At 49.8% G+C, this 15582-nt stretch overlaps 1 protein-coding gene across 1 annotated transcript in view; it reads left to right on the top strand.

The window, feature by feature from the left end:
* The first annotated feature begins 6992 nt into the window (after nucleotides 1-6992).
* Ano9 (anoctamin 9) overlaps nucleotides 6993-15582 on the top strand; it is a 22108-nt gene continuing 13518 nt past the window's right edge. The window contains exon 1 of the mRNA XM_026379402.2: nucleotides 6993-7142. Coding sequence (XP_026235187.2) covers nucleotides 6993-7142 — 150 coding nt within the window. The remainder of the gene's footprint in view (nucleotides 7143-15582) is intronic.

Here is a 15582-nt window from a genome sequence, read left to right as displayed (position 1 = left end):
GGTCTTAGAATCTATGCCCAAGAACACAGTGGGTCACCCCAGGATCACAGGTGTCAGGGAGCGTCCCTCGGCGCCGACGCGCGCGTCGGCTTTGGTCAGAGCCGCTGTGAAGGCTGACAGGCCACGAAATGAAACGAGAGGGGGCTGCTGCCGGGTGTCGGGGTCCTTGGAGGAGGTGGAAACGCCCCGAGTGCACCCCGGTGGTAGCTGGACGCCTCAACTCTGCTATTAATTGTTAGTATCATTGTTCTGAGGATTGAACGCAGGGTCGCTGAGCCACAGCCCCAGTCCTTTTTATTTTTTATTTTGAGGCAGGGCCTCCCTAAGGTGCCACCTTGTGATCCTCTTGCCTCAGCCTCCAGAGCTTCTGGGGTTACAGGTGTGCACCTCGGCTCCGGGTTGGCACCCGCTCCCTTTTGAAGGGAGTGGGGTGGGGCTCACCTGATCCCCAGGCCCTCAACCGAGAAGGGGGCATAAAGAAGCCAGCAGCTCAGGCTCGGTGGGGCGGGTGGAGGGTCCTGTTTCAACAGGAGACATGGCAAGGTTGTTGATAATGCAGCATCAGGAATCTGACGATGCAGATGAAGATGTGCAAGAGATTGGGGCCTCTTGCTAAGAATTTCGTCGCATTTATTTATTTATTTTCTGTGCTGGGGATGGAACCCTGACCCTCCTCCTTAAGCAAAGGCATTGAGCCACATCCCCAGCCCTCCTAAGAAAATTGGATCCTTTCCTCAGTGGTTAAAAGTAGGAGGTGATCTGGAAGGTATTCCCAGGAAGATAGGATTCAGAAAAAAAAGATGTTAAGTCCAAGAAGGGCAATTCTGAGGGCAGTGAAGATATCAAGAAGATGAGAAAAATATGCAAAAGCAAGGGCAGGCAGCTTCTAACAGATGCTCAGGGACCAAGTGGTCAGTGAGGCAGAACAGGAGGGTGGCACCCACCAGGAAGGCACTTCCCAATGGGAGACATCAAGGAAAGCAACTGTGGCAGTTCCAGAAAGGAAAATAAAGAGATGGTTATGTAAGGGTCCGGCGAAGCGTCAGAGGAAGAGACCACAAGAGACTGGCTTCATGCAATTGGCAGAAGGGGATTTATTGATTCAGCGCGCTGAGGCTCAAGGCTCACTCAGGAAGGGAGAGCGGCCCAGAGCCCAGAGCAGAGGTCAAGCAGAGCTTAAGTACACTTTTTGGAGAGGGGGGGGCTTTGCATACATCAGAACAAATCATCATGAGGTGTGGGAAAATTGAACAACAACTCTGAGACAGGATTAGTACATTCATTGGCGGGAACAGGCTGGACGGGGGTGATTGGTCACTTCTAAGCGGGGTACACATTCAAACTGATGGGTTTTAGGGCCTCAAGGACTACGTGACATACTACACAGAGTCCCAGGTTATTAGACAACCAGGGAGTCAGTGGGAATATTTACTGGGCAGTTCCAGCATTGTCCTAACAGCTACAGGGATTACAGGTTCTGGGGGTAGCAGAGGAATTTTAACAATACCTAGTCTTTCACTTTTTAACTCAGGCCCTGCAGCTTGGAAACTTTACAATGCCCCGTCTTTTACACTTTAACTCAGGCTTTGCGGCTTAGAAACAGCTTAGAAATTTTACCTTTACAGTTAAGAAATCCAAACTCTAGAGGAGAGAAACCCCACCAAGCCCAGGGGAAGGGGAAGGGGAGTGGGTCACCTCAGAATCAAAGGAAAAGATTCCTTATCCCAAAGAAGTTACCTGCAAGTGCCCCTCCCCCTCACACCTGGGGAGGGTTAAAAGTAATGGTGAATTTGTTAGCAGAGGGTCAGACTGAGAAGGCAGGGTGCAGGCTTCTCGCCTCCAGCAGCCAGGGGAAGGCAGGAGGCAGACTGTCTCCCCATTCTGTACCCTGAGCCCTAAAATAAAATTAATTTTCAGAAATATGTTCCAAAAGCTAACTTTCACCAGCAAATGCTGTTGAAATTTACTTCATTATAATATCACAATTTGGGGGGCCATGGGGATGGGAAGGATGAAGCCAGATTTAAAGTTAGGTAGTCAGTGTAGTTAGATAAATCGGGTCTAATACCGAGTGAAATCTAAAATGGAGGCCAAGCTGAGAATGATTCTGGGAAAAGCAGGGCAACTCATGGAATGTTAATGAAGTCCCGAAAAGGCCCTAGGCCAAAGTCCACCTCAAAGAAGTGTTAATGAACAGCCCCCAGCAAACTTGAAGGTGCTGACTCAGAAGACCTTCCTGACCAGATTACTTCTCTGGCCCACCTGTGTCCCACCCCTGGGCCTCCCACCTACAGGCCATCACTGAACTATAAAAAGGGGAGACAACCGCACTTCCACGGATTCCACCTCTTGGGTCCCCTTCTTCCTCCGGGAGAAGTCTTTTCTGCTGTCCTTTAATAAACTTCTAATTTCTACTCTGACCTGGCCTCGGCGTGCTTCTTTGGTGTTATTCTTCAACATCAGGGAAGCAAGGACTCGTCACCGGTTAACAGCGGTAACAAGGATGGTAAAATGAGACAGACATTATTAACCTATATAAAGGTGTGATTACACTGCTGGAGTGACTCTGTACCATGTACAGCCAGAGGAATGAGAAGTTGTGCTCAAAATGCATTCCACTGTCATGTACAACTAATTAGAATAAATAAGAATACTGCCAAAATATCCCTCTAAAAAATAAATAATTTGTAATTAAAAGATGTTTACATGTTATCTGGCATTTGTGTGTCTTAAAAATCTATGCCAAAGAACACAGATGTGGGAGGCAGCTCCTAGCTTCTGGAAGGCTAAGGCAGTCACTGACTGTCCAGGTACAAGGAGAATTGGAATTGGAATTGTGTGTAGATACAGTTTATAGTCACTGAAGGCATGGCAAACACAGAGTCACACATTTAAAGAACATAATTTTATGGGTTCTGTTAAGCTGGGTCAGGTGTTGGGAGATTTCTGTCAACATTCAAAGTCAGATTTGATTATGTTACTTTTGTCCTGAATTCATGTGAGAGATGATTTTAAATTCAAGAAAGCCCTAAGTTTTGATTGCTGAATCATTGTTAATTCCTTCTGGTGAGGTTCCCACATTATGTTTTTCCTTCCTTATTTGCAAATCTTGCAGTTTTCTACTTGGTGGTTTCCTTACTTTCTTATTTCTGACCCCTCCCCCAGGTTGGGTGAGGGCTACAAGGACTGGGTGTGAGGTCAAAGGCAACATATGACCACTCTTGTTTTACATGAGATTCTCCTCAATTTCTAAAGACCCAGAGCTCAGGGAAGGAGAGATAGAGCTTGAAATCATGCAGAGTGGTTATCTTTCCAACTGCACTGCTGTGTGTAGTTTTGCTTCCAAGTCTTATTTGAGATGGATCATTCTTACTTGGTCTTGGAAGTGGCCTCGGCAACATCTATTGGATTTCTGTATTGTTGTGATTTGGTTCTCTCTTATTTCCCTAACAATTCTAGAGAAATAGAACAGTGCTTTCCTAAGACCGTAGCTCAATATATACTCATGCTATTAATGAGTGGCAGTGAAGGACAAGTGGATAGGAGGATGGACAGACACCTGGAGGGTAGAACCATAGAGCATGTTGAGTTTTCCTACTAGTTTCATTATTAGCTGTGCAGTAAAGATAACAAAATCTAACATGTATTTTGAATTTATAAAACAAATACATTCAAAATATATTTTAAATAAAAATGGCCTGGAGAATAAAAAATAATAATATCAAAACTTCCATCCAGGGAAGAGCTGAAGCCTCATTTCCATGGGAAATACATAGGAGCATGCTGTCAGACTGTCTGGGCGACCATTCCCAGCTGGGCCCGGGAGAATGCCTTCCCTCCTGTATCTGCACTCCCTTTCCAAATGACCTGCAGCTGGCCCTGGCATTGCAGAGTCCAGCTCTGGGAGTGATTGTTCCTGACCTTATTTGCAGCAAATAATTCTCAGTGCTCTGTTCTGATTCAGTTCCCACCAAGAGGCAAACCCATTAAATCTGATGACAGTTTGGAGAGATTTTTTTTTTTTTAAATTTTAATTTTTTGGGCTGGGGATGTGGCTCAAGCGGTAGCGCGTTCGCCTGGCATGCGTGCGGCCCAGGTTCGTTCCTCAGCACCACATACCAACAAGGATGTTGTGTCCGCCGAGAACTAAAAAATAAATATTGAAAATTCTCTCTCTCTCTCTCTCTCTCTCTCTCTCTCTCTCTCTCTCTCTCTTTCTCTCTCTCCCCCCTCTGTCACTCTCTCTTTAAAAAATTTTTTTTGTACTTGTAGATGGACAGCATGCCTTTATTTGTTTTTTAAGTTTTTTTTTTTTTTTTTTTTTTTTAATGCGGTGCTAAGGATAGAACCCAGTGCCTCACACAGGCTAGGAAGTGCTCTGCCACTGAGCTACAGCCCCAGCCCTTGGAGAAATTTTATTAAGAAAAAAAGTGGAAAAACAAAGAGCTTAAGAACATGGTTTTGAGCTGGACATGCTGATCTGTGCCTATAATCCCAGCAGCTCAGGTCCAAAGCCAGCCTCAGCAACTTAGCAAGACTGTGAGCAATCTAGTGAGGCCCTGTCTCAAAGAAACAAACAAAAGGGTTGGGATGTGGCTCCTGTTGTTTTGTGTACCAGCATTCAATTGCTGGTACACAAAACAACAAAAAAACACATGGTTTTGGCTATGGCTTGACTCAGGAACTTTCAGCACCTTTTCTCGATTGTTGGAGATAAAGTTCTCTCTCTCTGGAAAACATATATTTAAGGTTTAAAAACATTTTTGGTCTATTGGTCTTTGCTACTGTCCCTGTCCCCGTGAAAGCCATATCAGCTCAATCACTGGTATACCTTGGAAAGTATACCACAGCTGCAAAGCAATAAGATTTGAGATAAATGCTTTGGTTTTTCCTACATAATTGCAAGTTGAACAATTATATTTATTTATTTATTTGGTACCAGGGATTGAACTCAGGGGCACTTGACCACTGAGCCACATCGCCAGCCCTATTTTGTAGTTTATTTAGAGACAGGGTCTCACTGAGTTGCTTAGGGCCTCACAGTAGATGAGGCTGGCTTTGAACTGGAAATTCTCCTGTCTTAGCCTCCCAAACTGCTGGGATTATAAGCATGCGCCACTACGCCTGGCTCAATTATTTTTTTTTAATATTTATTTTTTAGTTGTAGTTGGACACGATATGTTTATTTTATTTTATATGGTGCTGAGGATTGAACCCAGGGCCTCACACATGCTAGGCGAGTGCCTACCGCTGAGCCACACCCCCAGCCCAAGTTGAACAATTATTAAAAAACAAAACCTGTTTTCATTAAAAATGGAAGCCAGTCAGGCCCAGTGGTGCACACCTGTATTCCCAGTGGCTGGGGAGGTTGAGGCAGAAGGATCATGAGTTCAAAGCCAGCCTTAGCAACAACAAAGGTGCTAAGCAACTCAGTGAGACCCTGTCTCTAAATAAAACACAAAATAGGGCTGTGAGCTGGGAATGTGGCTCAGCAGCCAAGTGCCCCTGAGTTCAATCCCTGGTACCCCTTCAAAAAAAAAAAAAAAAGAAGAAGAAGCAGCAGCAGCAGCCAGGCATGGTAGTGCATGCATTAGTCCTAGTACTGGGGATGCTAAAGCAGGAGGATCACTTGAATCCATGAATTTGAGACGAGTCTGGGCAACATAACAAGGCTCTGTCTAAGGAAAAAAAAAATGTATATATATATGTGTGTGTGTGTGTGTGTGTGTGTGTGTGTGTGTGTGTGTATGATGGTATATATAATGGATGGTAGATTTGGATTTGGGGCTGCAGTATAGCTGGGTGGTGGAGTGCTTGCGTAATATACAAGAGGCCCTGGGTTTGATTTCCAACATGAACCACACACAAACACAAGAAAATTGTCATCTGAGTTTACATGTTTGTATACACAAATATTAATGTCTAAAAAGTTGCTACCATAAACTTTTGACAAGGCAAGTAGGAGAAATAGTGAATTCCGAACCATTAGTGTTACTGAAAGCTCAGTCCTTGCCCCTGATGCCAATCCAACAATGAGAAGACAAGTTTGAGAAAATGGAGAAAGAAGTTTTATTACTTGGCTAGCAAAGGAGAAGCACAGGGGACTCCTGTCTCAGAGGCTGTGATTCTGCCCATGGGGAAACAGGATTTTTTTAAAGAAGTGATTCAAAAGCTACATTCCATGTGTTCTTTGTTCAAAGTTGTAATTCACTTGTTAATTTGGGAGATAGTAATTTCTGAGATGTTCTGGTGCCTTCCCCAAAGTCTGGCATATTTCCTTCCTCTGGTGTGTGCTAAAGAACAGATAACTCTGCCTAGGATGGGGAAGAAAGGTCATCCAGTTTCCCCTGAGATTAAGGAGGAGGAGGGAAAGAGATAAGAGGAATTTTTGCTTTGGGGGATGGTGGGCAATGGGTTAGCTGACCTGGTTTGAGGGTGTGTGCTTTCTTTTTCTATTTCAAAAAGACTCAGGGCCAGCTATCCCTTTATTCTGCTACAGTCTTTATGGAGTTAAAAGAAAGGGGGGGGGGAGCAGGAGCCATCAAAACTGAAACCAATGTTTCTTTCTTTTTTTTTTTTTAACTTATTCTTTAGTTGTAGGTGGACACAGTGCCTTTATTTAATTTTTATGTGGTGCTGGGGATCGAACTCAGTGCCTCGTGCATGCTAGGCGAGTGCTTTTCCTTTGAGTCACAACGGCCAGCCCCTTCATGTTTTAAAAATGCATATATTGGGTTGGGGTTGTGGCTCAGCGGTCAAGTGCTCACTTGGCACATGTGAGGCCCTGGGTTTGATGCTCAGCTCCACATAAAAATAAATAAAATAAAGATATTGTGTCCAACTACAACTAAAAAATAAATATTAAAAAAAAAATAAAATATCCCATTCCTCTGGAACGGAGCCTCCGCTGGCAGGGATGAGATGGAAAGATCGGCGGTGTGCTGGGCGCGTTGGCGTCCAGTGGGACTATTTTGATCCTCAGCGGGCAGCAGATGGAGCAGCTGGAGGAGCCCTTCCTATCCCACAGTGCCCTGGTGGCGCTGGCCTCCCGCCTCGGCCTAGAGGAGCAACACGTGCCACACGGGCAGGATGGGTTTAGTGTGCCACCTCAGGTCAACCCGACCCTGAAGGAGGCCATCAGCGTAGGCACCACGCCTCCGCCGGCCCTGGCGCTCGCTCGTCCTGGGCCCACTCAACCTGGGCAGGCCCATCCGGGTCCAAATTCTGTTGTATGTGCCCATCCTGCAGATGAGCACTCCCCCAGCCCCAGAAGACCCAGAGGGTTCTCCATTCAGGCCCAGGCCTGTGGGAACCTGCGGCCGGTTTCCAGCAGAGTTCCTGGCCCCTCAGGGGAGGGACTAGAAGCCCTGCAGAGCCTGAGGAAGGTGACCGCGGTTGCCTGCATCTCCAGGAATGAGGGACTGCCGCTCTCCCACAGGGATTTTCCCACATTCTCTACTGACAGCCTCACCCACATCAGACCCCCGCCCGCAGCTGCATCCCTTAGATTCCACATCCAATACAATTTCATCATTCTGAAATAGTCCGGAGCTTTGTCTTAATTTGGGTATTTTTTTCCCTCTTATTTCCTTTTAGTCTTTGCTTTGTTACTTGTTTGAGGTTATTTTTCTGTTTGATTTTCCTCGATTTTCAATAAAGTTTTTTAGCTTCAGTGAAAAATAAAATAAAATAAAGAAGGAGGCTGGGGATGTGGCTCAAGCGGTAGCTCGCCTGCCATGCGTGCGGCCCGAGTTCGATCCTCAGCACCGCATACAAACAAAGATGTTGTGTCCGCCGAAACTAAGAAAAATAAATATTAAAAAGCAAGTAATGTTTTGAACAACCAATAAAAAAAGAAAATAAATACATAAATTAAATAAAATAAAGAAATAAAAGTGCATAGGTAGCCTGTTTTTTGGATAAAATTTTACTGAAACCAAACAAAAACCATCCTATGATCGATTTTTCCCCCTCTGACAATAAGACATTTATCTCAGGCTAATTAGAATTGCAATCAGGGTAAACATATCCCAGAAATCTTGAAAATATGCTCTCCACCTTAGGATTTATTTATTTGTTTATTTATTTATTTGGGGGTACCAGGGATTGAACTAAGGGGCACTCAACCACTGAGCCACAGCCTCAGCCTATTTTGCATTTTATTTAGAAGCAGGATCTCACTGAATTGTTTAGCACTTTGCCATTGCTGAGGCTGGCTTTGAAGTCTTGATCCTCCTGTCTCAGCCTCCCCAGTCACTGGGATTACATTACAGGTGTGCACTGCGCCCTAAGATTTAAATGGCAAGAGCCATTTACATGTCACAGTGGATTTCTGCAAACTGACAATGTTAAAGTTTTAAGCAAATAAAGTGCAGGTTGATCTGAAAAAGTGAAACTCAGAGACACAAATTTTCTACAACTAAGGTCTTATTACAGGAATAGAAAAGGGACTCTACCCAGGAGGTTATGCTGCTATAGTGGCAAAGACACTGAGACAAAGTTTACTTTTGAAGAAGAGGGTCAAGGCAAACAGCTTTGAAACAGAGCACAAGTCTGGAACTGGTGGCTGCTGAGGTCCAATGTATGTTCCCTGGTGGAGATAGTATATCTGAAAACTGCATCTCAAAGGGGCCCTTGGATAATCTCCTTAAACCTGGGTTGTGCAGGTATTCCAGGAATGCTTTCTGGAGGGCTTCATCACCACTGGACACTTGGGCTAGGGCTTTAGGGACAGTGCTTTCATTTTGGTGCTAGCCACAATCCCACCTATCTGTGAATATAACAAAAACCAGGGAAACTAAGTGAGGATGGGTGAATTGCATGGTACAAATGCTGTCTCAATGAAGCTGGCGTCCTAATGCCACACAGGTGAGCTTGCCTGTGGGCTCCTGCTACTGTGGGGATCTGGAGGCCAGAGATGGCTTGCCTGGAGGCACCCTGCTGGGCCTTCACAGGCCAGGATGCTGCCCTGTGCTGAGAGCCAAGCAGGAGCCTGGGTGGTCAAGGCAGCTAGCTACACTGTGGTGATCCTCAAGGATATAGGTGAGAGTCCAAGTGGTGGAGAGGATGTCCCTCCAGCGCAGATCTTGTTTCCTGGTGTTGAAGATGAAACACCCAAGAGATGCTGAGGCATGCATAGACAGCAAGTTTAATTTAAGTGATACAGATTTCTCCAAAGAGAAGGGGCCTCAATGCCAAAAGCCCAGGGAGGGGTTGCAACTTGCTTTTTTTAATAGACCCCAGAACCCCCCTCCTTCTGGGCTAGGCAAGTGCTCAACCGCTGAGCCACAACCCCAACCCCACATACTTGATCAAGGGCAGGAGCACAGAGGGTAATGGTTAGCAGCCCTGAGTGCAGAGGGGCACAATTCTGGAGGTCAACCCTTAGCAAATCCCATCATTCATTGCCTACACCGACTGCCTGAACTTTGGCCCGGCTTCAGTTTGTTGAGGAATGTGGCATATCCTGTTCACCTAGGCCAGGAGGGAATGCGGGCGAATTGCTTTTTGGCAAAGAAAGTAAAGTGGGGGTCAGCACCGTGGGCCCATTTTATAGAATTGTTTTCTTAACCTTGTGTTCCCACCATTCTCACCTATCTGTTCCGTTACAGAGAGAGGACCGAACCAGAGGACCAGTCTGGACCTGGTCTCCATCCTGCAGGAGCCCTGAAGTGAGCGCGCGCCGGGTTGGACTGGACAGCATCCCCACTGCTTTGTGCTGAGGAGACCTGTAGTGCCCCAGCGCGACCTGACGCTCTTCAGGGAGCCCATGCTGGACTGCAGGAGGAAGAGCCCAGCAGGCCAGCTCCCGCCCACCCCGACCAAGGAGCAGCGTCTTGCAGGTGGGGTTCCCTGATGGCCACTCTTCAGCTGCCACCCCGCCTTTCCCCGCGGCTTGCTGGCACGCTCACTTTACGGAGGCGCTCTCGGTAGGGTGGGGATGGTCCTGGGTATGGACAGTTCTCCCACACTAACTGTCCACACCCAGGACCATCTCCACCCCACCGAGAGCACCTCCGTAAAGTCCTGGTAACTCTAGTTTTCTTCGGAGCGTGTAAATCTATTTAGCCTTTTACCAAAAAGCGCCCTGAGTCCTCCTGTCTAGGCAGCCCGGGCACCACTGCCCTGCCGGAGCGCCGAGGGCGGGCGGGGAAAGCACCTGCGCCTGGCAGTGGGAGGGGCGCTGGGACGCTCAGGGAGGCAGCTTCTGGCTGCCCGGCGGTGAGCAGGGCGTGGCGACCCCTGCCGGCCTGAGTAGGCTGGGGCGGGCCCTGGGGGGCGTCTCTTCTGGGGCGGGCCCCGAGGCTTCGGCAGGGCCAGGTCTGGAAGGGCGGAGAGGCTTAGTCCCTCTGCGCAGCCAGGTGCGAGCTGCCCGCGGTTGGGTAAAGTGTCACTACCGAGCCCAGGCCGAGCGCTATAGGAATCTCAAACGCTTTACAAGTGTTGTGGTCTTCACTCCTCCTTGAATTAGCTCGCTCCTTCCCTCGCTGGAGTCCAGAGCCTCTCCTCTGCACCCCGCCCTCTGCAGGAGCCCTCCGCCAGGCTTTGCACCTGGAGCCTGACAGCTGCCTCTCGCCTCCGCCCCGTCCCTGCGGCTTGCTGCCTCTCCTGGGCACGTGGGGACCAGCGGTTGGTGACAGCTCTGGGTGGAGGACAGTGGAGGCTGCAGGACCTGGGGCCATCTGGAGAAGGGGACACGGGACAGCACCTTTCCTTAGCTGCGGAACCACCCACCAGAGACCAAGGTGCTGGAGCCATGAAGGTAAATGGCCAAATCCTGTCTCACCCAGGAACAGATCAGGCCAGAGCTCAGTGTGGGTACGGCCTGACCTCGGAGCCTGGTTCCCTTGAGCTGAGGAGCAGTTACATCTTGGTGGTAAACAGTGGGATCCTTGGGGAAATGCTTTCTAAAAAAACACACTTGCACAGAAAGGAGAGAAAGCCTATGAACCTGTAAAAGAATAAAGACTGGTTTTCACTTTTGTGGCAAATCTGTAAAGGTGAATGAATCCCAGAGAACTCACCTGCCTAGGCACACCTGCTGCCTGGATGTTTTCTCAGGGAGCCTGCACGGCAGGTTTGAGAGGACAGGAGGGGGGAACTGGGCCAGATCCAGGCCGACCTGAGGGCCGGGGAGTCTGGAAAGAACCGTCCTAGAGAGGACCGGAAGCAGGTTCTCCAGAGGCACCTCCAGCCCACTGGAGGCCCACATCAGGCCACCTGGGCTGGAGATGCAGGATAGGTCCAGGGTCAGGCGGCAGGGGCTCACTCCTATCTGAAGACCTCGCCTGAGCTCCCTAACCCTGGTTGACCTTTCACCACAGCCCCTGGGCCATCCAACTAATGCTGCCTCTAGCTGCACTTTGGCCCTTGTGGGGAAGATAACAGGAGACATGGTCTGTCTTCTGGACTTAGGAGGAAGAATAGGGTGGCAGGGTCCAGGGTCCACAGGGTCCATGTGACTTGGACCAAAGTACTCTGCCAAGAAGGCAGCTGGCCACAGTGCCTTCCCCTCTACCCCAGGGGCAGTCCAGATATAGGCCAAAGAGTAAGGCCAAGTCTGGGGGAAACAAGGTTTATAATCCAGACTGTAATATGATAATAAAGACATTCTAAAATAAAGTGAAGTTGATAACAGTGATCTACATGTTAACAGTAGAAATTGAAAGGAGAAACTTATTCCTTAGTGACTGTGGTTCCCTCACACTTGGGAAGAAAACCATAACCCACCGGTAAGAGTGCACAGGGTTATCAGGTATGACCAACACAAACCTGCTTTTCAGTACTTTAAAGCATTTTAAGTTAGTTGAAATGAAAAAAAATGTTTGTAACCTACACGATAGTGTAAGCATCCTTCTGTGTTCTCAGGGGTGTTCTACTGCTGAACTGTATGCCCTGCCTTTTTGCTTTATTTTGAGATAGAATCTTGCTGAGTTGCCCAGGCTGGATTTATGATCCTTCTGCCTTAGGTTCCCAAGTATCCCCATCCCCTGGATCGATCGATCTTTCTTTCTTTCTTTCTTTCTTTCTTTCTTTCTTTCTTTCTTTCTTTCTTTCTTTCTTTCTTTCTGTATTGTTTTATTTATTTATTTTTATGTGGTGCTGAGGATCGAATCCTGGGCTAGGCAAGTGCTCAAACGCTGAGCCACAACCCCAACCCCAAGATATTGCTAAGTTCTTGAGGCTGGTCTCGAACTTGTGATCCTCTTGCCTCAGTCTCCCAAGTTGCTGGGATTAAAGGCTGTACCACTGTGCAAGTCCTGAAATGTAACTTTATTTACCATTTATTTTTTTAGTTGTCGTTGGACACAATATCTTTATTTTATTTTTTTATGTGGTGCTGAGGATCAAACCCAGGGCCTCGTATATGCTGGCAACTAATCCAGACTTTGGGGATGGCACCAGAAGATCTGAGCAATGACTATCTCTCAAATTAACAAGTGAATTACAACTCTAACGGAGAACACTTGGAATCTAGACTTTGAGTCTTTTTTTTTTTTTTTTGGTACTGGGAATTGGACTCAGGGGCACTTGACCACTGAGCCACATTCCCAGCCTACTTTGTATTTTGTTTAGATGTTTAGAGATAGGGTCTCACTGAGTTGCTTAGCACCTCACTTTTTCTGAGGCTGGCTTTGAACTCGAGATCCTCCTGTCTGAGCCTCCTGAGCTGCTAGGATGACAGGCCTGTGCCACCAAGCCTGGCTTTTGAGTCATCTCTTTAAAAAAAACCTCCTATTCCCCGGGATGAGCAGAATCACAGCCTGTGGGACAGGAACAAAGTAATTTCTGTTTCTCTTTTGCTAGCAATAAAAGTTCTTTTTCCTTTTTCTCAAAACTGGGTCCTTGTTATTGGATTTGCATTGGGTACAAGGATGGAGCTTTCAGTAATAGCACTCCTCTGGGAAACTCAGACAAACACACGACCCAAGGCCTGAACCCCAGCAGAGGGTGGCAAGGCCTCATGGTGCCCCGCCCCTCACACCGCGGAAGGCCCGCCTCCACACCGGGTGCCCTGCCTTCAGTGTCCCTGGCTGCTGGTGGCTTCCCTGTGACCCTCCCCTACTCTCAGGCCTGCATGTTCAGCTTGGGCCTTCTGGCAGCACCGTGAGGGTGCCCATCCTCTGCGCCACCAGCCTGTACGGAGCTTCCTCCGGGCACTCCTCTCCCCCTCCTCTGTGAACCCTGTCCACTCCCACAGGCTGGTCACTCAGGCCACCCAGAGCCTCTCCAGCTGCTGCTCTCAGCTAGGCTGTACAAAACGTGCTCAGGACCTCGGGGTGTGGCAAACCCTTCCCTCCTAGCCAGCCCCAAGATGACACCACCCTCCCTCCAGGGCAGAGGCTCTGGTGGGGGAAGCAGCTGGCTTTGGGGTGTCTCCCCCTTGCCCAGATTACCTTCTGGGGGAACAAAGCCCAGGTTTGGGGTGCCAGGAGTTGGACTATGGAGGGAGTCTGGGGGTGAATTGTCCTGGGGTCTGGGTTCTGACCTGGTGCTCTGTGCCCTCTGTGCCCACCCTGCTTCCCCCAGAAGGGGGTGCCAGGAAGTCCCATCCTGAGCCTTCTGCAGGGGAGGGCAATCGAGGGTCCAGGAGAGTTCTGACCTGGGGTTCCCTTCTTGCTGTTCCCACCCACCCCAGGTTCCCAGGAAGATGTCCAAGGCTCCTGGGGGGCTGGGAGGGGCTTTCCTGGCTGAGCCTCAGGCTCCTCCCAGTGCACCTGGGCGCGGCAGCAGAGGAGAGAGGGAATGTGCGTCCCACACGGAAGTCAGGGAGGCCCGCCTGCGCCTGGCAGCCACTCTCCTGCCGGCACTGTGACCAGCAGCCCCACCAGACTCCAGGACCGTGTGCACAGCCAGCATGCAGGTGAGCCCTACCCCGCGGGTCTGCAGCCCCCACCCCTGTGGTCGCCACCACCCTCGCCAGGAAGGTGCCTGTTAGAGGGCCCAGCAGCTGGCCAGGTGGAGTGTGGGTGGGTGGCTGGGGCCAGGCAGAGTCAGCTACAGGACCCCCGGTCCGCCTGGGGCTGGGCTGGGGCGCACACGGGCAGCTTCCTTCCCCCAGCCTGGGCTCCTGGTGCGGTGTGACCCTGACTTCATGGCCACGGTCCTCCAGGTGCCTGGGGTGCTGGTGTGCCCTCCAGAACTGCAGCTCTGCTCTGAAGGTGGCACCTGCGGGGAGGGGCTCAAGCAGGGGCTGCTCTGGTGGGAGGCCCTGTGTGGCCAGGAGGATGTGGCTGCGCTCTGGGAGGGTCCTGCCCAGGCAGAGGCCCACTGCAGGCTGCTGGGTCCTGGTTCTGGGGCAGAGCAGAGGTGGGTGGGGTTGAGGAACTCCAGGAAGACACCCTATCTCCCTGCCCGCCAAGGTGTCAGCTGGGCTGGAGCAGCCCCTGGTGGCCCAGGGAGGAGGTCTGAGTGGAGGTGTAGAGTGAAACCAGCCTCCCAAGTGGCCTCCAGGAGTGGGCGAGTTGGCAGCTGCTCCCACCACCTCCGCCCAGGGCTCTCACTGCCCTTCCTCCATCTGGCTGCCCAGGCCAGACTGGATGCCCCTTGGCCCGACCCAGGGTCCCCCGCCAGCCTTTCCTCCCTGACAGTCCACGCTGGGGTGGAGTGGTGGGGCTGGCCAGGGAGGAGTCGGGGAGCAGCCCTGTTGGCTGAAACTCAGAGACTCGCGGTGGTCCCCGCTGCTGGCTGGGTCTGAGCCTGCCCTCCCCTGTTCTCATTCCTTCCATGGCTCCCCTCTGCTGCTGCTGAAGTCCCAGCTGCCTGACCAGCTTTCCCTGATCTGGCTTGTGCCATCCTCAGGCCCAGGGGGGGGCTGACCTCCTGGTGGCTCCTTGCTTGCCCTTTATGCTTCTGCAAAGCTAAAGTGCTAAGGACTGATTCACCAGGAGTTGTCACTCCGAAGTCCCCAGAGGTGCTGAGGACTGAATTCTTTGGAGGTACTGAGGACTTAGTCCTTGGGATCAGTAAACTACCGATCCTTTAGTGAACTGCCAGGAGTGCCAATTACCTTGTCCTCAGAGGTGCTTAGGACTGAGTCCTTGGGATTAGGAAATATCAAGTCTCAGAAGTACTAGATTAGGGAGCTGGTGTTGTGGCTCAGTGGTAGAGTGCTTGCCTAGCATGTTGAGGCACTAGGTTTGATTCTCAGCACCACATATAAATAAATGAACAAAATAAAGGCCCATCAACATATGAAAAAATATTTTTAAAAAGAGGTATTAAATTAGTGAGTGGTAACTACCTCATCCTCAGAGGTGCTAAGAACTGAGTCCCTGGGAGTATTAATTGCCAAGTCTGTAGAGGTGCTGAGGACTTTGTCCCTAACCCTCAGGGCTGGCCCATGCACATTTCTCTCAGGAATGCTGCCTCCACTTTTTTGCCTCTTGACAAACTTTTGCCCTATTAGGCCAGACACTGGACCACCTCCCTGCCAAGTAGGCGCCTGCCCCTCCGCCCCCAGCATCCACTCACACTGGGCACTGCCCTTAAGGGCAGCATAGAGCCAGCTGCCACATCAGTATTTTGGGGAGGGGGTGAGTGGGCACACAGGACAGAGGGCTTCAGTGGCTCGGAGGGGGC

This window comes from Urocitellus parryii, chromosome 4 (assembly GCF_045843805.1).
Source record: "Urocitellus parryii isolate mUroPar1 chromosome 4, mUroPar1.hap1, whole genome shotgun sequence".
Classification (NCBI taxonomy): Eukaryota; Metazoa; Chordata; class Mammalia; order Rodentia; family Sciuridae; genus Urocitellus; species Urocitellus parryii.
The sequence above is the reverse complement of the archived record's forward strand: the minus strand, read 5'-3'. Positions and strand labels throughout refer to the sequence as shown.